At 40.5% G+C, this 22,868-nt stretch overlaps 1 protein-coding gene and 1 non-coding gene across 5 annotated transcripts in view; one reads left to right on the top strand and one right to left on the bottom strand.

The window, feature by feature from the left end:
• MACF1 (microtubule actin crosslinking factor 1) overlaps nucleotides 1–22,868 on the bottom strand; it is a 226,051-nt gene that overhangs the window by 15,725 nt on the left and 187,458 nt on the right. For all 4 annotated transcript variants that reach the window (XM_063103580.1, XM_063103578.1, XM_063103581.1 and 1 more), the window contains 23 exons: nucleotides 22,428–22,550; nucleotides 22,228–22,329; nucleotides 21,301–21,402; nucleotides 21,034–21,207; nucleotides 20,786–20,941; nucleotides 20,444–20,641; nucleotides 19,737–19,865; nucleotides 18,872–19,045; nucleotides 16,077–16,232; nucleotides 15,766–15,972; nucleotides 15,509–15,628; nucleotides 14,903–15,072; nucleotides 13,662–13,821; nucleotides 12,701–12,895; nucleotides 12,225–12,353; nucleotides 10,833–10,976; nucleotides 10,158–10,346; nucleotides 7,263–7,383; nucleotides 6,552–6,715; nucleotides 4,936–5,098; nucleotides 3,352–3,506; nucleotides 1,976–2,050; nucleotides 774–791 (listed from right to left, as the gene is read on the bottom strand). In XM_063103580.1, the coding sequence (XP_062959650.1) occupies nucleotides 774–791; nucleotides 1,976–2,050; nucleotides 3,352–3,506; nucleotides 4,936–5,098; nucleotides 6,552–6,715; nucleotides 7,263–7,383; nucleotides 10,158–10,346; nucleotides 10,833–10,976; nucleotides 12,225–12,353; nucleotides 12,701–12,895; nucleotides 13,662–13,821; nucleotides 14,903–15,072; nucleotides 15,509–15,628; nucleotides 15,766–15,972; nucleotides 16,077–16,232; nucleotides 18,872–19,045; nucleotides 19,737–19,865; nucleotides 20,444–20,641; nucleotides 20,786–20,941; nucleotides 21,034–21,207; nucleotides 21,301–21,402; nucleotides 22,228–22,329; nucleotides 22,428–22,550 (3,324 nt within the window). The remainder of the gene's footprint in view (nucleotides 1–773; nucleotides 792–1,975; nucleotides 2,051–3,351; nucleotides 3,507–4,935; nucleotides 5,099–6,551; nucleotides 6,716–7,262; nucleotides 7,384–10,157; nucleotides 10,347–10,832; nucleotides 10,977–12,224; nucleotides 12,354–12,700; nucleotides 12,896–13,661; nucleotides 13,822–14,902; nucleotides 15,073–15,508; nucleotides 15,629–15,765; nucleotides 15,973–16,076; nucleotides 16,233–18,871; nucleotides 19,046–19,736; nucleotides 19,866–20,443; nucleotides 20,642–20,785; nucleotides 20,942–21,033; nucleotides 21,208–21,300; nucleotides 21,403–22,227; nucleotides 22,330–22,427; nucleotides 22,551–22,868) is intronic.
• Nucleotides 8,606–8,678, top strand: TRNAV-GAC (transfer RNA valine (anticodon GAC)). The gene has a single exon. It is a non-coding gene; the product is annotated as a tRNA-Val (tRNA).

The following is a 22,868-nucleotide window of genomic DNA, read 5'->3' as shown; positions in this document are numbered from 1 at the left end:
TTGAGGGCCTCAAATCAACTCAGTGCTTCTAATTTTATATCAGAGAGACAGATTTTACTCATGCAACTTCCTTCCACATTTGAAGACACAGGACCCCAGAGACCTCCAAAAGATCTGAAAGGTTAGAATTATCAAGTGGAGTCAAAGCATCCAATCTTTTTCACAAGTCTAATTTTATCCCGTTAGGTTCTGGCTGGCTGGCCACAACCAGCAAACTTTACGCTGTGGCTGATTATGATTTCCAAGGTACTTCTCAGATATCTAATAACTATAAATATTAATAAGGTATTTAAACAGATAACACTAAAGTACCCTAAGACTTTGATTTAGAGTACACTGCAAAATTTGTGTTAACTGTCCAAACACTCTGATAATATAAGTCAGAACTGTGCTGTTTGGTATTCTGACTTCCAACACAGAAGTACAAGACCAGGCTCCTTTTAGACGTGAAATGTATTGAAACCATAGCCTTAACTTCCCCTGAACCGTATGACTTATAACTCTATTCAACATAATATCATCTTTAACCAATTTAATTTTGAATGGAAAATTTCATCTCCTTTTTAAAAAAAAATTGTACTTATATTCTTTTGCTTCTAAGACAGCTTAGTAATACTGGTCTTATTTATTTGCAGTTTCTCCACTTGGTAAGACAACCAGATGTGACCCAGGCATGCTTCAGATTATGTCCTCTCCCCATAGCAAAGAACAGGCAGCATTAGCTACACAGACCATATCCACTGAGAATGAGAACATTGCAAGGCACACTGTACCTGATTGCCGAGGAAGAACTACAGATAGCAAGAGTAAAGGATGGAGAAAATGGAGGAAAAAAAAGAGAACATTTTGTCAAATTAATGCTGAGGAACGAAAATCATGTCATAACGTTACCAGTCTTCCAGCACAGTGACACACACTGACCATATTCTCATTGAGCTCCTGCCACAGGACGTGGTTTTACAAATTAAGAAGACCTAACTTTCTACTCTATGGCACTCTCGTTAACTCATTTCTCTTATAGGTAATTAAAAAAACAAGAAAACAAAACCTAGCAAACATAAGATTATTTGGAGCTTTATTAACTAAATGTCCTGGGTTAGATTCTAGGCAGAGTCACCCAACACTCTTCAGCTAATAGCAGCACGGTGTGGATTTGGTGTGCTTGGAGGACATTTGCCATGTACTAATGGAACCTGAATTTTCCTGTGTTTCTTACTCACTGTATATAATAGCGCAATCTAACATGGCCATCTAAATCCTCTTTGCCAATCACAGATTTTCCTTAGTACTTTAGAGAAACTTGACAAGCTATTAAATATATTTTAGGAGCCCTCTTTCAGATCCCTTTAAGCCCAGGACCCTGGTCCAAAAAGAAGCTAAGACATGAGTGTAGCTCATTTCCAGTTATGGCCACATTTAGCATGGTTTTCCAGGGAAAAGTACTGAGCCTAACATATCCCCAGTGCACCTAGGCCCCATTTGAAGCCCAACTCAGTGCACATACAGCAACTATTGGGGCCCCAACACAGTTCCCCCAGCTCTCACTGAGCCTGGAAGACACTCTGGCTCACAGTGACCAGCTCTTTGGGGTGAATGTTCAGTCATTAGACATAATTGTTTCCAAAGGTGCCTTCATCCCCCTAAAGACTTTGGTCAGCACTGAAGTGAGGGTTCTGAAATGTCTCCTATCATGGAACTCAAGTACAAGCTTATGTCTACTAGCTAGATGTGGCACTATTTTTCAGATGGAACTATGTAGGGCATTAAGTAAGCTCAACAGGACACCTGACATTTGGCACCTACAGAGATGGGGGCCAGAGAGGGACAACATCTCAAGTCCCGTGGGCTCTGGCCTCCAAGGGTCAGCAACAAGAAAGTGAGATCGTCCATCTGCTGTGTCTCACGCTGCTTTCACCTACAAGGGCCACATATGGGAAAACCACCACCACAAACGACTGGTTTTTCTCCTCCTTACCCGGTATTTATTCTCTCCAATCTGCTCCACCTGAAACCTTTTTGCACACTTGCACTGAGCCACTTGTCTTGTGACCTGTTGGTTGGTAACGAAAAAAATAAAAAGCGTGAAGGGTAGAATGAGACATTTTATTCAGGGAAACAATTTTTTTTTTTTAGGCATTTCAGGCTTTTGACATATGCATTTATCTTCTATTCCAAATTAATACAAGTTGCTCTTACTAACTGCGATCATTGAGACAATGAGTAAGAGTATGAAAGAAATTCCAAGTAGCTTATACTACATGTTATTCCATCCTGCTTCGAAATTCCTTCATAGAAAAATACTAATATGCATGCATCAAAATCAAATGACTGGTAGAACAATTTATGAACTGATTTCAATTTGAGCCTGAGATTCCCTGGAAGTCAGTCCTGGTGTGTTCCAGGGCCACTCCCAAGACCTGCCCCTCTGCCTCTCCCTTCCTAAGACCTGTCATCAATGGACCCTGGGATCTCTATGTGCTAGTAATGAATTTGTTATTTTCAAGGTGATACTGTTTTTAACTAGGCAGAAAGCAAGGTGGGTACATACCATCTTAAACATTGTATTTCACCCATTCAATGCTACATTTGAAGACACTTCCCCGGATTCTGAGGTAGAATGCTCAGGACTGAGATGACCTAAGCAACACATCCAGGATGAGTATGGTATCCTGGAAAAGTTCTCTGTAAATGTTAGAGCACTCCACAGACATGACTCACTGAGTAATCCATCTGGACCGAGCTAGAGCTCAGTAGCCAGAGATCCTCTGGGTTCTTTGAAATGCCATCCAAAAAGAGATTGCAAAACAGAACTCCAAATAATCACCTTCCAACAGACAAGTCAAAGGGCTGATATGGTGATGGAGTTTGGATGTGTTGTCCCCTCCAAAACTCATGTGGAAATTTGATCTCCAATGTGGCAGTGTTGGAAACTGACTGAGTCATGGGGGCGGATCCCTCATGAATGGATTAATGCTCTCCCTGGGGGAGGAGGGGTAGTGAGTGAGTTCTCGCTCTATTAGTTCCCATGAGACCTGATTGTTTAAAGGACCCAGGCACCTCCTCTCTCTCTCTCTCTCTTGCTTCCTCTCGCCATGTGATCTGCTTGTACTCACCAGCTGCATGCTGCTTTTCCACCATAAGTAGAAGCAGCCTGAGGCCCATGCCAGATGCAGCTGTCCCAGAATCGTAAGCCAAATAAACCTCATTCCTTTATAAATTACCCAGTCTCAGGTTATTTCTGTTATAGCAACACAAAACAAACTAAAATATATGGTAATTGCACCCAACCAAATTCAGGACACTATAAACCTATGGTCAAAAATGTACTCAAAGTACAGTTATTTACCATACCTCATCTTCAATTTTATCTGCATCAGTTGTTGGTCGATAGGCATCCTTATTGGGATGAAGAGCAGCCACAAACTCATAGTAATCAATGTAGCCATCCCCGTCTCGGTCAAAAATGTCAGCCACAGCAGTCATCTCTAACTTGGTGGTAGGAAACTCTGGAGAAAAGGAATCACATTTTGAAACCTTAGCTTACTTGGTTGGTAGTTCTTGAAGGAAAAAAAAATTTACGTCTTCATTTTTTTCTGAAAAACAGTATATGTCCACTGTAGAAAATTTAGAAGATACAAATTATAAAGAAGAAAAATTACCCCAAAATACTGCATCCAGAGACTACACTGTTATTTTATTTATTTATTTTTTTTAAAGATGACTGGTAAGGGGATCTCAACCCTTGGCTTGGTGTTGTCAGCACCACGCTCAGCCAGTGAGCGAACCGGCCATCCCTATATGGGATCCGAACCCGTGGACTTAGTGTTATCAGCACCTCTCTCTCGAGTCAGCCACGGGCCAGCCCAACATTGTTAAGTTTTTAACAGTTGTATTCACACAATTAAAAAAAATTTTTTTTCAGATTTCAGATATACCAAAAGGCATAAACATAATATTATAAACATCCACAGACCTACCACTCAATTTAAGAATTTACTTATTCACTCCACTATTATTTTATTTCAGAATAGTGACACTTTGGAATTAATAGCATGAAGTTCCTTGTATGTTTAGATTACTGCCTTAGATTCTTGACAAATTGCTTTCCAAAGGGAAGTGTGAATATTTACAGTAGTCAGAGTGATTTATTAAAATGTTAAACAGATCTTATTGTTTCTTAGCTGAAAACCTCTGGTGGCTACCCACTATCCCACTGTCTTTAGAATAATATTTGAACTCTTCACTATGGCCTACAAGACCCTGCATTACCTGACTGCTGCCTACTCTTCCAACTTTCTCTCTTTCCACTCTCCTGCTAGGTCACGACACTAGAGCCACATTAACCTTTCCACTCCTAGAACATAAGCTCATTCTCATCTCAGTGCTTTGTACCTTCTGTTCCCCCTGCTTCTGCCTCTTCCCACAAATGTCAAGTGGGTGGATCCTTCTCACCATCTAGCTCTCAGCTCAAATAGTACTTCCACAGACAGGCCTTCCCCGACCACCCCATGTGATCTTGGCAAGTCACTTAACTACTTTATGCCTTAATTATTTCCTCTGCTAAAAGTAAAAGAGATCATACACTTTGTAAACTGTTATACAGATGTCACAAACTACTTTTATGAAAAATGTATTTTCAAACATGTTACTTAGAAGCTCGTCATTCACTAAAGGTAGCTCCTTATCTACACCTCAAACATGTTTTGCTTGCCCCAATGTATCAAATAAGACCTGCTTTTTTAATCCCTAGTGAAATTAGATTCTTCTCTCCGTCAAATGACAGATGACTTTTAGTAAGCAGTTACATTACTTCTCCCCCAAGACTATAGCTTTAACCTCAGAAAGACTGATTGGACAGAATACCACATCTTCTACAAAGCAAGTGCAGCAAAGAATCCACGTGTGACCTGTGGATGGAATTATGACTGGACTCACTGGATGCTAAAATGCCATCAATAAACTCCTGACGTGTTATCTTCCCATCCTGGTCCTTGTCAATGCGCCGGAAGAAATCCATCACCCGAGACTTTTTGTGATTCATCCAACGCATATACTTTTTTCTCCAGACATCAAAGTCAAAGTTGGCAAATTCCTTCAACTAGACGGAAATCAGAGGTATCAATAAGACCTATTATTTGGGCCCTGAAAGCTGCCCAGAAGAGCATACCAAAACTTTCAGACATTCAGTAAAGCCATGCAGGCCTTCCAGGGGCTCCAACAATAATATCTATGTGTTGCCTCTTTTGTGAAGGCACAATGTGGCTCCTTCACTTAAAGCCATGATTATTTACATGAGCTGTGGTATAATGGAACAGAGGGAGAAACAGTAACTGAACAACCACCATGGAGAATACAGAGCACACAGAACAGGAATGGGTATAGCCAGAGGGTCACCCTCTTAGGTGTAAGGGTCCTTGGCACTCCCCACTGACATTATTTTAATATTTTTTTTTTTATTATTTTTGAGTAGCTGGCTGGTACAGGGATTGAACCCTGGACCTCAGTGTTATCAGCACCACAATTTAACCAACTGAGCTGACCAGCCAGCCCTATGTTATTTTGAAAGACACTATAGTCACACACAGGGCCCATATCATGAGGCTCACATTCCCCCCATTTTCTCAGACTTCTGAGAAAATTTGAATTCTGGATAGAAGCATTTGGAATCCAACACTGCACCCAAGCATGTTTCTTTGGAATGGCACCAGAGGGAGCAAACTGCTCATCTGATTTCCTGTTAAATATCTGGCCTTGATAGAAAACAGCAGGCCTGTGCATTGGGTGAGGCGATTTTTAGCTACTTGGAGTATATTAGTGATACATATTTGGAATGACTTAAACAATGCAGAAGTTTTCCCCCTGGTCTTTCAAACTCCAAAGTTGGAAGGAATGGGGGAAAAAAGCGCCGAGAACAAAATATGCTTAAAATTCAACTGACCTATAGAAACAACAACAAAAAACACAGAACACTCACTTCTGGACATAGCTGCTTTGATATGCACAAATAAAAAAACATAAAAGATATTAGGTTTTAGAAACTAATAAGTATAGTATTATATTTTTTATATTGGGTAATGATACTTCAAAATAGATTTGCTTTTCATGCTCTAATGAAGACTAAGAAAAATAACAAGATCATAAAAAATCACTCATTTCATAATTGTGTAGCATATGTATCTTTACATGAAAGGCTCAATAATGGTAATTTCTGTGATGTGCTACATATCTGGAGATAAATTTTCAGTTATGTTTCTGACTCTCACAGCAAGATGCTGAGGAGGATCAGGTCACATGCCTGACCCTTGTATGAACAGCTGATTTCTTGCTTTCCACAACCGGATACTGCAGCCTACTCTGTTGAGCAGTTTTCTCACGAGTATGTTTTTTCTCATTTGGAAGCCTAAAGGAAAGAGTACTGGCTCAGCACAGGTCTATTTCTACTTCTGAAGAAGTAGGTGAAGGTACACAGGTCACATTAAGAAGGCCTCAAAAGGGCTGTCTTTTGATAAAAAGTCACATCCCCCAGGGAAAGCCACTCAGAGGGGCATTACCTCCTCCAGTCTATCCAAAGCATCATTCAGCTTCCGCTGCCGCTCCAGTGCTAAAAGCCACACCTGCTGCCAGCGGGCAGAAAGCTGGTTGATCCGTGGGTTTTTTGCTTCAGACTGTGAAAGTATTGGCATAGGAGGAGGTGTGGGCTGACTCAAGGACTTCCCTAAAAGGAAAAAAACGAGATCAGAAAACTTGTTTTGTCAGTCCATGGAGAAATAGCCACGTGTAGGAACATAGGTCTTTATAATACTATCCAGTCACTGAGAAAAGAAATAAGGGACTGGCAATATTTAAATATGGAGGTGTACTAATTCCAAAACTCTTGATCCTCTCCCCCAGCCAACTGATAAGCACCTGTCTCCCACATATCTCCAACCAACAGTGTCCTACCTTTGCGAACTGGGGACATGTCAACTTAACTAAGAAAGGAGTGGATTCTATAGGAGCTGATTTATTTTGTGATTAAAGTAGTGCAAACCTAATGTAAATAGCTAGTGCTGATGGCAAAAACAATGGAAAGGTCACTGCCGAAGAACATGGTTAAACACCTCATAATTTCATACCAATCCAAGAAAATGGAATATAGCTACCATCTCTCAGTATAAGAAAAGTGAATTTCAAAAAAAATTGTTTTTTGATAGGCACTTGGAAAGTGTGTATCTTCAATTAGCAGGAACGAAGTATCCTAACATAGTGGGCTGGAAACATACTGCTACCACCACGGGATTTCTCGATGAAAGGTGCATGGCTAGGCTCTATATTTTTCCTTTTGTATGTCTTGGTGACCCGGTCCACATCAGGCTGTTTGCGAGTCATCTCCTCCATAAATGTCTGTTAAACACAAAAAATAGGAAAAAGAACTGACAGTTTTCTTGGATTTAAATGGAATCAGGCAACTTGTTACTAAGAAAAGTCAAGCCTAAGACATACTGACCAAGTGACAAATGCCCTTGCATATGCTCTCGCTCCTTTTAAGAAACTTGATTGAGCAAGGGACTTTATCAGGTACAAAACAGCTGAAAGAGTAACACATGGCCTCTGACTTTAAGCTAGTAGCTGAGTGATAAAAACCAAGGATTGAGAGCACCAAGCGCCACACAGGCTGCCAAAGGAAGACTAGATGGGTACCTCACACAGTAGCACAGGAAGCTGCCTGGAGGCTGGTGCCTGAGCTGAGTTACTGAGGCATGAAGAATAAGTCAAAGAACGAGGGGAGGGCACTCCCAGAAGAGGGCAAAGCCTGGGCAGAGCCAGGGAAGCCCGGCAGTGTTGTGGAAAAGGGCCCTTCCACTCACTGGCTGAGCAGACAATGTAATCAGAGAGTGGCGAGAGGGAGGGATGGAGAGGTAGGCAGGAGAAAGATCGCGAAAAGCCTTGTGTCAGGCCACGGGATTAAGACTTTATTCTGAAAGCAATGAGGGGGTTGGGGGGACAACAAAGGATTTAGATTTAGGCAAGAGACATGATGAGTTCTATGCTTTAGAGCTATCATTCTGGCTTCAGTGCAGAAGGTGGAGTGACGGGAAGGGTGGCAGTGACTACCAGTGGGGAGACAGGTTAAGAAACTATAGTAGTAATTGAGGCAAAGCATGGTAAGGGCCTGAGCCAGAGCAGGAAAGATGGAGCCAAGAGGTATTTTGAAAGTAATGCAGAAAAGACCTGGTAAGTAACTGGATGTAGGGGGCAGAGGAAACACAGCAGTTCCAGACACATCGCAGGCTTCTGTGTTGGATGACCGGGTGGGTGAGGAAAGAGAAGGCAGGTATGGAAGGGAGAGGTAGATCAGGCAAGGAGACAAAAATAAAATGGAGTTTTAGAGCTGCCTTTAGTTTACTGCACGTCTGGACTTCAGGAGACAGTGGTACTGGAGATGAAGAAAATGATGCGGAAGTCTGTGGTTTATAGGTGACGGCTGAAGCTGTTGGATTAGAAAAATATCAGCAATGTGAGAAGAAACATTAAGAATGCAACTTCAGGGCCAGCCCGTGGCTCACTTGGGAGAGTGTGGTGCTGATAACACCAAGGCCATGGGTTCAGATCCCTATATAAAGATGGCTGGTTAGCTCAGTTGGGAGAGCGTGGTGCTGACAACACCAAGTCAAGGGTTAAGATCCCCTTACTGGTCATCTTTAAAAAGAAAGAACGAAAGAAAGAAAGAAAGAAAAAAAAAAAAAGAATGCAACTTCAGGGAACATTAACAAGTCGACAGAGGAAGAGGAACCAGCTAAGACTGAGAAGGAATGGTCAGAGAGATGGGAGGAAAACAAAAAGAGGGAAGGACACAGAAGTCAAAGGAGAGTTCAGAGAAGGAATGAAGAGCCAACTATGTCACATGTCATATAAGACAAAGACTAAAAAACATGTTAGATTTAGCCAGGTAGAAGTGACTGGAACAGGGTCAGTGGTCATATGGGGATGGGAGCTAGACCACAGGACCTGGGGAGTGAATGGGAAACAAGGAGAGAAGACAGGGAGCAAGAAGCTTAGCCGAAGGAGGGAGGCAACAATGATGGTAACTTGAGGGAGACACTGGGTTGAAAGGACATCTGGAAACTTTGGAGGACAGAGTAAATAGAAAGGTAGGGCTTGAAGACACAGAAGAGAGAAGGGATAACAGAAAGGAGAGGGATTGGCCTTGGAGAGGGAGAAGATAATCTCTCAGTCAGGAGGGAAGATGTCAATGTAGGTAAATCTCACAGGAAGACTAGGGAGTTCTAACTTGCTAGGGTAGTTGTTTACATAAACTAAAATGACCTTATTGTCCACAGTATAACTAAACAAGATCCATGGTTACACTGAGCACAAATTGTCATGGTTAAAAACTGTATCTGCCTCCTAAGGATGTTTTGTGAAGATAGCTCAACTGAGCTTTCCTTCATTCAGTTTGGTCTGATGTGTTATCTTAGCCCATCTCTGGGTTCATGCAAGAGACAGTTCTGACCGCAGGAGTGATGAGGATAGGCCAGTGGGCACTGGCTCAGACAAAGGTTAATGAAAACAGGAATGTGGTAGGCAGACTTCTAAGATGGCTCCCAAGGTTCCCACTTCTGGTATACATGCCCCATGCAATCACCTCCCCTTGAGTGTGGGCAACGCTTGTGAAAATGATGGGATAGTCACTCCCTTGATTACATTTCATTTTATAAGTCTCCGTCATAGCACACTGGATAGTTTCTCCTACTGGCTATGAAGACATAGTGAGAGGGCTGTATGGTAAAGACCTGAGGGTAGCCTCTGGGAGCTGAGAACAACTCCCTAGCAGAGTGCCAGCAAGAAAATAGAGACCTCAGTCCTGCAACTGGAAGGAACTGAATTCTGCCAACAACCTGAATGAGCCTGGAAGAGGACCCTGAACTCTAGATGACAACTTGGTGCTGGCTGGCACCTCGATTTCAGCCTGGTGAGACCCTAAGAAGAGGACCCAGCTAACTTATGTCCAGACTCCTGACCCACAGAAATTGTGAGATAAGAGTGTGCTGTTTTAAGCTGCTAAGTCTGTAGTAAATGTGTTAAGTAGCAATTAAAAACTAATGCACAGGGCACAAGTAATGAGCTCCATGATTAATGTGGAAAACACCAGTGACCACATAATGAGGCTAACATACCTGATGCTCAGCGATAAGGGCTTTAACTCGATCAATGTTCTGAGGGATCGGCTCTTGATCTCGCTGAATAAGGGTGGTCTCAGCCCACTGGATCCACGCCAGAAGTTCTTCCAGGAGCTCGGCGTTGGCCACCAGTTCTGAGAGGGCTATTTCGAGACGATGCTGGTGCTGCTTAGCCCATGTCAGGACCTGTGGAGACAGAAGGAAGTCATGGCCTCTTTCAGTCAGGTATGTCCCTTGTTTCCAAAGCCCTTTTTTAAAAATCTAACTCTCACAATGACTTTTCAGGGGAGGGACCACCCAAGCAGTCAAGAGGCTTCACTCTTACCCCAGTGACAGAGCTTGGATGAGAGATTAACTCTCCTGAAAGCTAAGCAAATCTAGTATGTCCTATTAAACATGGGACTTCTCAGGAAGGAGGGAAACAATACACACAATGGGTCCTTTGGAAGTCACTAATTAACATGTCACTATACCAGCACTGTTCTTCCAGATTGCTATATCTTACCAAGAAAACAGTCTTTACTGAAATTCTAACTTAAGTTTTGTTGAGATATTCACAATGAGTAAAATATTCCTTATCTGGCAGAAAAAGAAAAGAAAGCTCTGTAGTATTTTATCACTATAATCCCATGTGACTGGGTGTGTGTAGTCTTCCACTGACAGCTGGCTCACCTCCTCGAAGCGAGCACGGATGATAGTGATCCAGTGTTTGATGGTTGTGATGCAATCAGGGTGGCAGACAGCCAAGATGACTTCTCCCATGGCTACTGCTGTGTTCACATCCACTTTCTTTTCTTCCACTTTCTTCATGAATTCCTAAACAAGAAAGATTTGAAAACAAAAACTTAGGAAATCTACTCTGGCAGCACTGTTAATCTACACTGAGAGAGGAAAAAAATTTTCAGCGTATTTTTTTCCTTCATGTGTTAACACAGACCTCTAAAAGCCCATATTTAGGTGTCTCTGGCATTTTCTTCCCAGTTTTAAAAGACATGGGAAGGTGAAGGGTTTACATGAGAATGACTTTCTCTGCTAGAGATGACAACAAAGATTTGGGACATAAAGATGTAAGCCCCGGGGCCGGCCTGTGGCTCACTCGGGAGAGTGTGGTACTGATAACACCAAGGTCATGGGTTTGGATCCCATATAGGGATGGCCGGTTAGCTCAATGGGTGAGCCTGGTGCTGACAACACCAAGTCAAGGGTTAAGATCCCCTTACCGGTTTTTTTTTTTTAAAAAAAAAAAGATGTAAGCCCCTTTTCCCATTCTGAGTTTGTTTCTCTCTCTTTTTAATCTCATTTTTATTCATTTATAAACATATATAAACATATTTGTCCTGGGAAAATATAGTGACAGCTATGAAACATTAGAAGTTTTTAAAAATACCCACAACAGAATACAATGACAAAAACCAAGATTAAAATCTCTGGGTAAGGGCCGGCCTGTGGCTCACTTGGGAGAGTGTGATGCTGACAACACCAAGGCCATGGGTTTGGATTCCTATATAGGGAAGGCCGGTTAGCTCACTTGGGAGAGCGTAGTGCTGACAACACCAAGTCAAGGGTTAAGATCCCCTTACTGGTCATCTTTTAAAAAAAAAAAAAAAAAATCTCTGGGCAACACGAAAATTAAAAAAAGAAACATTTCCCACCTGATTAGGACAAACTGTGGCCCCAGATACTACATTATATTCTACAGCTTGATAAAGAGGTTCTGGGGATCAGACCATGACCCAAAGCTGGTGGTAACAAGGAAAGTCAAACAAAGGTATGCGCAGGTGAGGAGTAAAAGAAGGTGAAACAGTCCACATTTTTCTTTATATAATACCATGTTGTTTAACTTGTTTACAACTGACATGTATTGCTTTTGTAAAAAATGAATGAACGTTGATGTTTAAGGTCTTACAAAAATCACCAGTCACTTTCCCTTCATTTTGACTAAACCAATGAACTGGGCCCATTCTGGTTTTGTTCCTTTTCACATGAGGTCTGATATTTCCAAGCAAAAACTACTTTCCTTTAGTGGTGGGTGGCATGGGTCACCAAACCCTGGGGCTGGATTACCTTATGGGTGTCAATGAGAGACTGCAGGGCTTCTGTGTCATCAGGAAGAGCTCCCCGAAAGCGAAGTGTTTGCTCTGCTTCAGAAAGCCACTCCAACAGCATGTGGACTGTGTCCCGAAACTCTTCTGCCTGAAGAAACCAAGCACAAAAGACCATAACTCTCTCTGTAGCTGAGATCCTAGGCACTGGGTGTATCAAGGAAAAGGTCTAGGACTGAACTCTTTATCATATCGCAGGCATCTGACATTGTTTTCAAAGCTCCAAAAAGATCATCTATCATTTGAAGATCTTTGAAAATCAAAAGGAATTAGTTATTTCTTTAGTACAAATGAATGTTATATAGTCTTGTAGAACATTCAGAATACCAATTTTGACTTTATTATGTTCATTTCAAGATTGGCAGGAACGGATCCTAATAAAGAAACTGAAATGAATCTGCTCCACCCACTTGGGTTGGCCCAGCACTTGTCTCTTACCTGTTTTAAGGCCTGCTCAAGTCGGCTTTGTTTGGAAACGGAGAGTTTACACACAGTATCCCAGCGAGTGCTCAGTTCCTGGAGCTGTCCTTTTACCCACGTGGTGTCATCGCGACTATTCTCAATTAGCTCTCGGCCTGACCGCTTCAGGACCTGAACAGTTCCTGTTCGCTTTCCCAGTTCCTTCTGGAAAACCTAGAAAAGAAAACAGGAGAAACAGTTTGTTTGAAGAATGTTTTGAGTCCAGGAAGCAACCAAGAAGAAAGTAATCTTTTCCCTTTGGTGGGTTCTAAGGTTCTAACTGTGTGTCTTTCACACACTGAGAGAGGCAAAACAACAAATAAGAAAGAACACGTGGCTCTAAATAAATGTCAGCTCATGCATTTATGAGCTACGTGACTTTGGATAAACTGCTTAAGTCCCTGTTTCCTCATTTGTAAAATGGGAATAATTATACTAACATTTCCAGAATTACGGGAGATAAGTAAGAACACATTGAAGGTAAAGTTGAATGCTTTGTGCTGAAACAGGAGGATATTATGCAGCTGAACACGACAGGTATTGGCATGTATGGCATTAGGCTCGATAGGTTCAGAAGTGGTTAAAAAAATTACTCATTTCCATTTTAGGAGTCAGTGGAAATGGGTATCTTCATGGTCTCCTTCCAAATTAAATTCATTTTGTGACTCAACTGAGAGAGACAAATAGGAAAAGAGGAACTTCAAAGTGAAGTTTACACATTGCCAAATCTGAATCAAACTAATTTTGGTAAATTCTTTGTGACTGATGCAGAATTCCAGCAACAGTTTGTTTAAACACAGAGCAAGAAGCCGTCTTGCTGACAAGCAGATACAGATGTCAGGCTTTCCTTTTCCCTAGATGGTCAACACGAGCAGAAGGCACACAGAGGTGGAAGACCCTATGGCTTTGCCCTCCATGCAGCCCAGAGCTTCTCCTTCACCTTATGGGCATCCATGAGGTTCATGACGAGGTCCAGGTCCCCGTGCACAGGCTGGTCCTCAGCCAACTGTGGCTCCACCTTGTATAACCAGTCGACCAAGGCCTGTAAAGCATCCATGAACTGGCCCGAAAACAGCAATGCTTCCTCCAACTTGTGTTGCCTAAGAAACGTATACAAAGCCCACCATTTTCAGGGATTCTTTTGATAAATGGTCGACAATTCTGACTGCTGAAAGGGAAAATTGTTTGAACTCTATATAGAGACTGATTTCCATGTTAGAACAGTTAGATAAAGATTAAAAAGTGACTAAGAAAGATGCCCAGACATTTTTCATCAAACCTCTCTCTAGAATGAATTAAGCACTGGGCAGAGGACGGGTAGAGATGCCCTTTGGGCATCTTTTGATCCAATGACTCATGGTCACACCCTAACAACGCAAGGGCTGTGTTAATTACTTTATACCACTCTAAGTAGAGGATAATGGTTTTGATGATGGTCAGGGTCAGAAGTTCAACTCCTAGCTCTATACCAGTGGTGTGACCCTGGGCTGTCTCTTCTCCTCTTTGAACCTTAGTCGCCTCATCAAAAAAATTAGAGTATAAATAGTACAGAGACATTGTAATTTTAGCAAAGCACAGTGTAGAGTACGATTGTTAGAACCAAACTGTCTAGGTTCAAACCCCAGCTCTGCCACTTAGTAGCTGAGTGACCTTAGGGGAGTCACTCTCTGTGATTGTTTCCTCATCTGTAAAATGGGAATAATAAGAGTACCCATCTCAGTGGTTGGTGGGGATTAAATGATTATTGGTAGGCACTATTTGGCACATATTCATTAGTAATTGCTCAGTAAAGGTCAGGCAATTTTATAGTTAAATGAGGTAATACATATAGAAGCTTTGCACAGTGTCCAGCATCCAGTGAGAGCGCTTGGTAAGACAGCTATTGGTACTAAAAACTGGTGATTTATGAGTATTTTAGAGTAACTGATCTCTTATTACTGTTGGCTTGATTTTATGAGCCTCTCCCTTCCTAATACAGTAAGGTTCAAGTTTAAAATGAATATTTTAATGCATTTTATTCAAATTACTTCATAACTCTTTGAGTTAACCGGAAATATTAAGATGGTACAAAACCTCTTGGTGATGCATTAGCTTTCTCACTATTTTATGGAATCTAGTAACAGTCTCTTTGTTACTTTTAGGGATACCATACAGACCCTTGAAGGGGACATTCATGCTCACCGCTCCACAGACTTGCCACAAACAGTATCCCATTTGTCTCTGACTTCTCCCAGTAAGTTGTCAAGTGTCTGAGTATCATCAGGAAGCAAAGTCTTTTCTTTCAGTGCTCTACCAGTTCTAATTGTGGTATCATACACAGGCTGTTTGCCACCAAGGGTTTTCTGAAACTCCTATGTTTTCAGAAAAAAAGAAGAAAACATGTTAAAAGTCAGAGGATGTACTGATTTGGAACAAAAAATTTTGTTTTGAGTTTCCAGGTTAGAAACCAAATATAGGAATATCAATACTTCTTGAACTAAAATTAACAACAGCTTACCTTTAAGAAATTTATAACTTTTTGTTTATGCTATATCCAGCAGTGCTTGACAATTTCTAAAAGACTACAGTTTAACTGGTTACTCCCCAAACCACTCTGCTTCGACCGTTATTTAAAAGAACAAATATCATGGTTAGACAGTGTCTGGATATCAAATGGAACCTTGGCTTCATCATCTGGACTTTTTAACATTAACCAATGGTTTTCTTTTGACTAACTCTGATTTTTATTTTTAGCAAGCTACATGCTTTGGTGAATACCAAGGACCTAAAAGCAACAAACTGCTTTACCTTGTGTTTAGAAAGCTGAAGTTTAATTTTGTCTGGGTCATTGGATATCTCTAGTTCTGAATCCAGGTGACTTTCTGCATCTTCTAGCCAGTCAATCAGTTTTTTCCAAGCTTCATGGAACTAAAATCATATGAGAAATAACTTACACCAGGAATGAACAGGCAAATGTACAAGATGTTTATGAGAACCAATCCAGAGACTCAATACATGTAGCCCAAGGTTGTTTGGTATATTAATATCTTTCTTTTATAACTTACTTGTTTTGCCCGCTTCCTGGCATCATCTAGTGATCGCCCCCTTTCTATAGATCGCTGGACAACTTTCTCCCACCGAGACTGGACGCTAACCAACAAATTCTTGATCAAAACCACGTCCTGTTTTTGGCTAAGGAACTTTAGCTGATTCCCAGTTTGATCCAGCTCGATGATCTGGTCTCGATGAGCATTTACTTCATTAGCAAAAACCTGAGGGAACAATATTGCTCTTTTTAATCTTAAGATTAGATAAAAGAGCATTTCTTTCAACTAGTCCATTCAAAAGGAAGGCAACATCACAATGTAACAGTTACCTTGTGCTCCTCTATCTGGGCAAGGACGGTGTTTAGAATCAGGCTGGGAGGAGAAGCAATGTTTAAACTCTGCTCTGCTAGAGTAAGCCAGTTGATAAATTCTTGTAGGGAATTCTGGAATTCTGTTGCCAGGTTGAGGGCCTCTTCCAGCTTTGACTGAATTTTAAGACACACACACAAAAAGAAAAAGTGCCAGATTCAGGAATTATAGCTTCAATGACAAAGGCATGAATTGTGCACCAAATGCATGAAAGGAAGTCTTATTAAATCAACCTCCAAACATGCCTTGTTTGTAAAGAAGGGGACATTTTAATGCTAGTGTCTGAAACTGAAACAACTGGACAAGAACTGTGTATAAGGACAAGGACAGAGAGCACAACTAGCAGCTAAGTTCCTTTCTCTGCCACTCACCACTTCCTGGGACACTAAAGAGCAGGAATAAAACTATTCAATAAGGGTAAATGAACAGTTCTTTAGTGGTGACAGCTGCAGGATCTGTACTCTGCTTTGGGCAAAGTCTCAGTTTCTTTTCATGTACTTTTTGTGGTGTAAAAACAGCTAAATGAAGAGCACTTTACTGTAGAGATGACATTCACTGCTGCACTGTTTAAATATATGTTTTCAGAAAATATGGCACATAAAAACGTCTGAGTCTGAAACTTATGCTTATGCTATAAGTAGAAAAGGTAAGCAAAGAAGCCATGACATTCTTGGCAAAAATCTGACAAGATGTAAATTCTCAGACACTTTGATCTAAATCAGAATGGCAAAAACGATGGCCCATTCAGGGCAAGTGCTACTCTTCACGAATATATTCCAATTCCACAGAGTCTATAAGCTACCATCCTCAGAGACCTCACCCCCAATATCTTGGTGGTGACTTCTGCCTCTGGCCCATCTACCACACAAGCAAAGTAAAATAACAACAGGCTGTTAAAAATGAATAAATCCAAAACACTCACAGAAAAAAACCTCAAGATGTACACTAAAAATGTTAACAGCTATTAATTCTAGATGATTGGGTTATACGAGCATATGATTTTTATTCTTCTCTTTGTGCTTTCAGGTTATTTTTGTACCCCCCAAAAAACATTATAATGAATGTTACTAAAATGTATAAATCTGGGCCAGCCCGTGGCTCACTCGGGAGAGTGTGGTGCTGATAACACCAAGGCCACGGGTTCGGATCCCTATATAGGGATGGCCGGTTAGCTCACTGGGTGAGCGTGGTGTTGACAACACCAAGTCAAGGGTTAAGATCCCCTTGCCGGTCATCTTTAAAAAAATAAAATAAAAATAAAATAAAAAAATAAAAAAATAAAAATAAAATGTATAAATCCAATCTAAACAAATTAGAGATATGAAATCTACCTCAAACCTATCATAGAAATGTTTAGAAATTAATATATTGCGAGTTCCTAGACGGCAGGAAAGCAGGAATTCTTTCCACATCATTTTTTTTTCACTTTCCCTCTTTATTTATTTATTTTGGCAGCTGGCCAGTATGGGGATCTGAGTCCTGGACCTTGGTGTTACAACACCGTGCTCTAACCAACTGAGCTGACCGGCCAGCCTCACATCGTTGTATTTATGTATACTTCATTACAGCACCATATGCATTTAATAAATGATTTGACTGATCCTGAAATACAATATTCCTGCAAAATAAAAAATAATTATTTTTGACACCCAGCTTTTGCTTGAGCAGTTCTGATGACGGGCAACTATGTTTTGAGGCATTCTGCTCCACTATTAGGAAAACCTGCTAGAAACTTTTTGATTATGAGCCAGAACCTGCGTCAGTTTCATTAATTAGTCTTACTTCTGCTTTCGGCAGGAACTACAGATGACAGCCTGTCCAGGGGTTAGAGTACAACCAAACACCCAGGTCCTTTGGCCATTCTGCATATAACAAAATCACCCAACCCCAAACTAGAAGGATTCTAGGAGATTAATGTTTCTCTCAAAATGTTCATTTATATGTGTGAATATTTATGTCCTTCTGCCCATTAATTTCAGAATGAGGGGGTCCATGACTTTATTGTTTCCAGTGTAAACTTAGCACAGTGCCTGATACACACTTGCTCAATAACTATTTATTGAATGGATGTGGCCAACAGATTAGTACACACATTCATCCTTGACCTGACCACCGAAGAATAGAATGAAATTCCATACTCATAGAACAAAACAATCTTTTTGGACAAATGCCTGATCCCTCATCACCTTTCTATGCTTTTGTAAAGAAGAGAACCTGGTTTTTGAGGAAGAGTGGGAAGAGGTCATATAATTTAGTTTTCTCCCAATTTTTATTAAATTTCCTTGCATACTGCACTAATACTAGAAATCCAGTTAGTTGCAGAGAATTGTTAATCACACTTCCACTTGACCTGTCCCTACCCTCCCAATCCCAAGTCACTAACTTCAGCAAAACCTTGTATTTAAATAGGAACACAAACTGGTGATTAACATGGGATATAAAGTCCAATGCTGAGTAGTAATGGGCAGTAATGTCTTAACTGGTAGACACAGAAAAGGAATAAATAATTATAAAAGCAAATATCTGCAGAAACTAATACTATCAATGCAATTTGACACGGATGGAAAATAAAAATCTAACACAGAAAAGACAGCATGACTATTATGAAGCCAATTCTGAGAGTATTTGTTCTGCAACTTCTGTTAGAATATACCGTTCTTTGAAAATTTTTCATAGAAACAAGATGGTAATTATGTGCAATCACCAAGGAAACTACTCAAACACACTAATCACACACTGTATTTTATGGTGATACCTTTCTTTCTTCCATCTTACTGCTGACCACATGCCACTTCTGTTCCAAGAGTGCTACACTCTGCTCCGTCTTTGAGCCAGACCCAGAATCACCACGGCTTAGAAGCATGAGTCGGCCCTTGTCAAGCAGTCGATTATAAGTCTCTTCCTTGGCTTTCAGCTGGGAATACAGTTCCTACAAGAAAAGGTAGGAAAGTTATCAATAATACCAATTCCTTGAAAGACAACCACACAGGTTCACTAGCACAATCTGAAAAAGTCCAGAAAGACCTCATCTTAACTATAAGCCTTTCTTTTGGATTCAGTTCAACTGCTAAGCTACTAGAAAATGAAATCCAATATTCTTCCTAATATTAATGTTTGCATCATAGAGGGAAAAATTTTTTTAGAAACACAGATCACAAAAACAGACCCCCATAATTTATTTTACTTTTTCATGAAGGATTTGTCTAGAAATTATGTTGCCTTTCAGTGCCAGCATGTTTTCTCGAAATATTGTCAGTATCTGTTTGATTTCCCTAACCCTCCACTAAGTAGTCATCTTCTTAAATACAAACATATTTTGTGTTTATATATTTGTGTTCTTAACACTCTCTCCTTCAAGTCAATACTCTTGTGCCAACCAAACCGAGCAACTGAAGATTTACCAGCCCACCAATGTATTTCCAGTTGACTCTTCCCTGTCACTACTGCCACCTATGGTAAGGTATTAAAAAACCTATAGATAAGCACAATCCCCAAGGCTGTACTATATTGTTGGCAAAAATGCACTACTTTGTAGGCTCCCAGATATATGTCTCTGTGAACTCAGAAAGGAGCTATTGGATATGGGATGCTTATGCTCAATTTCAAGAAATCACTATTACCATATGTGTATCAAGTTGCTCCCTAGCAGTTTCAGGAAGTCCTCCTGTGGGCTTAGATGCAGAAAGTTGGCTCTCCATTCTAGTCAGTTCCAAGAGGAAATCTTCGATTTCACTGTGGAAACCCTGGGCCTTTTGAGAAAAAGACATATCAGCAATGTCAGTAGTCAATTCTCAGCTTCAAAAGTAAACTTTCTATGTACTGGTCAAAAAAAAGAGGAAACTTTCTAAATAATCATGAGGAATTTATCTTGAGGAAGGAATTTTGGGCTGCTGTCAGGCAGAGTTGTTCTGTTGCTGGATTAGAACAGAGACTATCTATTTATTGTTAGAATCTAGTAGAATCTTTCAGACCTCACTATTACATATTATAGATATCTGATATAATCTGATGAATTCACTAATTGACTAAGGTACCACTGAAGAGGGAAGGACCTGACTTGATCCAAGAAAAAACAATCTGTGAACAAGATTTGTTGCAGTGAAGATCTACTAACTTTGGATAGTAAATAAAGAGACTGAGCTACAAACTAATCCAAAAAAGAACCACCTAATCAAAAGCTGTTCTTTCCAGACAAGTTTCAGCACAGAACAGACATTCCTCTCAGGATATAGGAATTACCCTACCCCAAATTGCTTTCCTCTGACTTAGGCTTTCTTCTGAATATTATCTGCATAGCTCTTCCTACCTAACTGGATGATGCACATACCTGCTGCAGTGTTGACTGAAGCTGCTGCTCCCTCTCCTCTGTTTTTTGTAACACTGACTCCCAGCACTGGTTCATAGTTTCTAAACGGCTCCTTAAGCTGCTGGCATCATCTCCAGCACTCGATTCAAGAAGCTCATTGCCAGCTTTGTTGACTGTTTCTACTGTGGCTTGATGAGCCAAAACATCATTTTTTAGAACCTAAAAAATGTTGAACAACATAATTTATATCTATAGATGCCAACAAGCCTGGTTCTCTAAGAAACACGCAACATCAAAAGGCTTCTGGTAGCAATGTCAGGTCTCAAACCAACAGGGTTGGAGAATAAAAATGAAAATACTTACATGGTGCTTTGCGAGCTCAACTTCAATGACTTTTGGGTCTCCACTTATTGGTCTCTGAGCATCTAACAACTCTTCAGTGTGAGTTAGCCAACTCATTAGTTCCTCTAAGGCATGTTGGAACTGGCCAAGGGCCAAGAGAGCACCTTCTAGCTTATGCTACTCAAAAGCAAAATTGAAAGGGAACATTTGTTAGGAAATTAGAAGAGAGTAGGTAGTAGTTCATTTGTCTACTCTACCACTTGCCTTACCTGTCTGTGGGCGATTTTCTCACCCAGGTTCTCCCAGAGGTGTTTGAGTTCTGTCAATGGTTCTCGTATAATGTCTCTGTCTGTTTCATCAGTAGCTTTTTTTAACATCAGTTCCCCTTGATGATTGAGCTTCTCCATCTCAATTTGCTGTTGGTAAACTTCTATTTTGAACTCCTATCAAAAACATACTTAATGTTAACATCAAACCAAGCCTTTAAAAACTAAAAAGAAGCAACTCTTATTTAAAAGCCATTCCCAGATACAAACCTTCATTTCATTTAACTGGTCTTTAACAGTATTGAGGTCAGTGCCAACAGGCGGCATGGTGCAGAGTTTAATCACAGTGTTATCTAGCCAGTCAAACATAGCCTAAAATAAAAATACAAACAAAACAGTCAGAAATAAAAACATAAGGAGTTGGGAGAGAATTAGCATTATTCCTGATAATATAAGAAGAGATAAACCAAAGCTGTTTGTGCTTTTAGGTAGGGGGCAGAGGTAAGGGAGAATGATCTTCATTCTAATAATACGGGGATTTAAGAACGGAGCTAACATTATTGTGATGAAACCCAAAGTAAGCTACAGTCTGGAAATACTATATTTATTTATTTAATTTTATTTTTAAATTTTTTAAAAAGATGACTGGTAAGGGGATCTTAACCCTTGACTTGGTGTTGTCAGCACCACGCTCACCCAGTGAGCTAACTGGCCATCCCTATATGGGATCCGAACCTGGGGCCTTGGTGTTATCAGCACCACACTCTCCCGAGTGAGCCATGGGCCGGCCCTAGGAATACTAAATTTAAATAAAAGTTAATATTTCTCATCACCAGCTAGCAAGCATATAATGTCCTGAAGCTACTGTGCCATGTTGTGCTTCAAGATAATCTAGGTTTGAAACCTCTAGTAAGTAATGAGTTTCACAGTAAGGCCAGCTTCTTTGCATGGCTGAATGCATGTAAATATGATGAGCATGCAATCAGGATAAAAATACAGCAGGAAGAGTAGAAATTCGGACATGTCAGCATTTTTCTCACTGGAAGTGGGAAGCTTTGGTTAAAAATGTGGTAATATCCCTGTCTTAGGCTTGAGAATGTTGTAGTCCCATGCAGGTGATCCACTCTTGTGAATTCGGAAAATGACGAGGGAAAATGGAAACTGTGTTTTCTTGGTGGTCACTCCCTGGCCTCTCACCTGAAGAGTGTCCTGATACTGCACAGCAGCTTGCATGGCATCCTCAAGTTTTTCTAGCCTCTCTTTCCATGTTTTGTTTAAGTTCTCCCAAGCATTATTCATCTAGGGGGAAAACATTCAATCACATTCTTCAATTAATACCACTCTGCGGTCTGAACCCACTAATATTTCATCTGAATTCCTTATCCACGTCTCCATACCTCATCAATACTCTTCTTCACTTCAGGCTTCTCAGTTTCTCCACAGGCAAAAATCAAATCTGCTCCAAGGATTCGAATAAACTCTAACTCCTCATGCAGACCATCTGTCTCTTCCTTAATAGTCTACATGTAAATGAAGAGAACATAAGCCAAAACAGAAAGCAGAACAGAACTTCCCAAACTTTGCAAATGCAATTTATACCCCCATCAATAGCAGATGTTCAGCATAACTGTCAATTTCACAAAAGCTGTTCAATGTTCCTAATATTTCGCTAATCTAGACAGTAAAGCTTCTGACTCTAAGTGGTTATTTTTCATATATTAAATATATATAAAACAGTAAGGGAAAGGTATAATGAGCTTCAGTAATTTACTAACAGCTCATTCCTTACCTTCAAGGAGATTATAATTTACAGCCAGAAGTCTACTACAGAGAAGTAT

Source organism: Cynocephalus volans, chromosome 8 (assembly GCF_027409185.1).
Source record: "Cynocephalus volans isolate mCynVol1 chromosome 8, mCynVol1.pri, whole genome shotgun sequence".
Lineage (NCBI taxonomy): Eukaryota > Metazoa > Chordata > Mammalia > Dermoptera > Cynocephalidae > Cynocephalus > Cynocephalus volans.
This window is presented reverse-complemented; position numbering and strand designations above follow the sequence as displayed.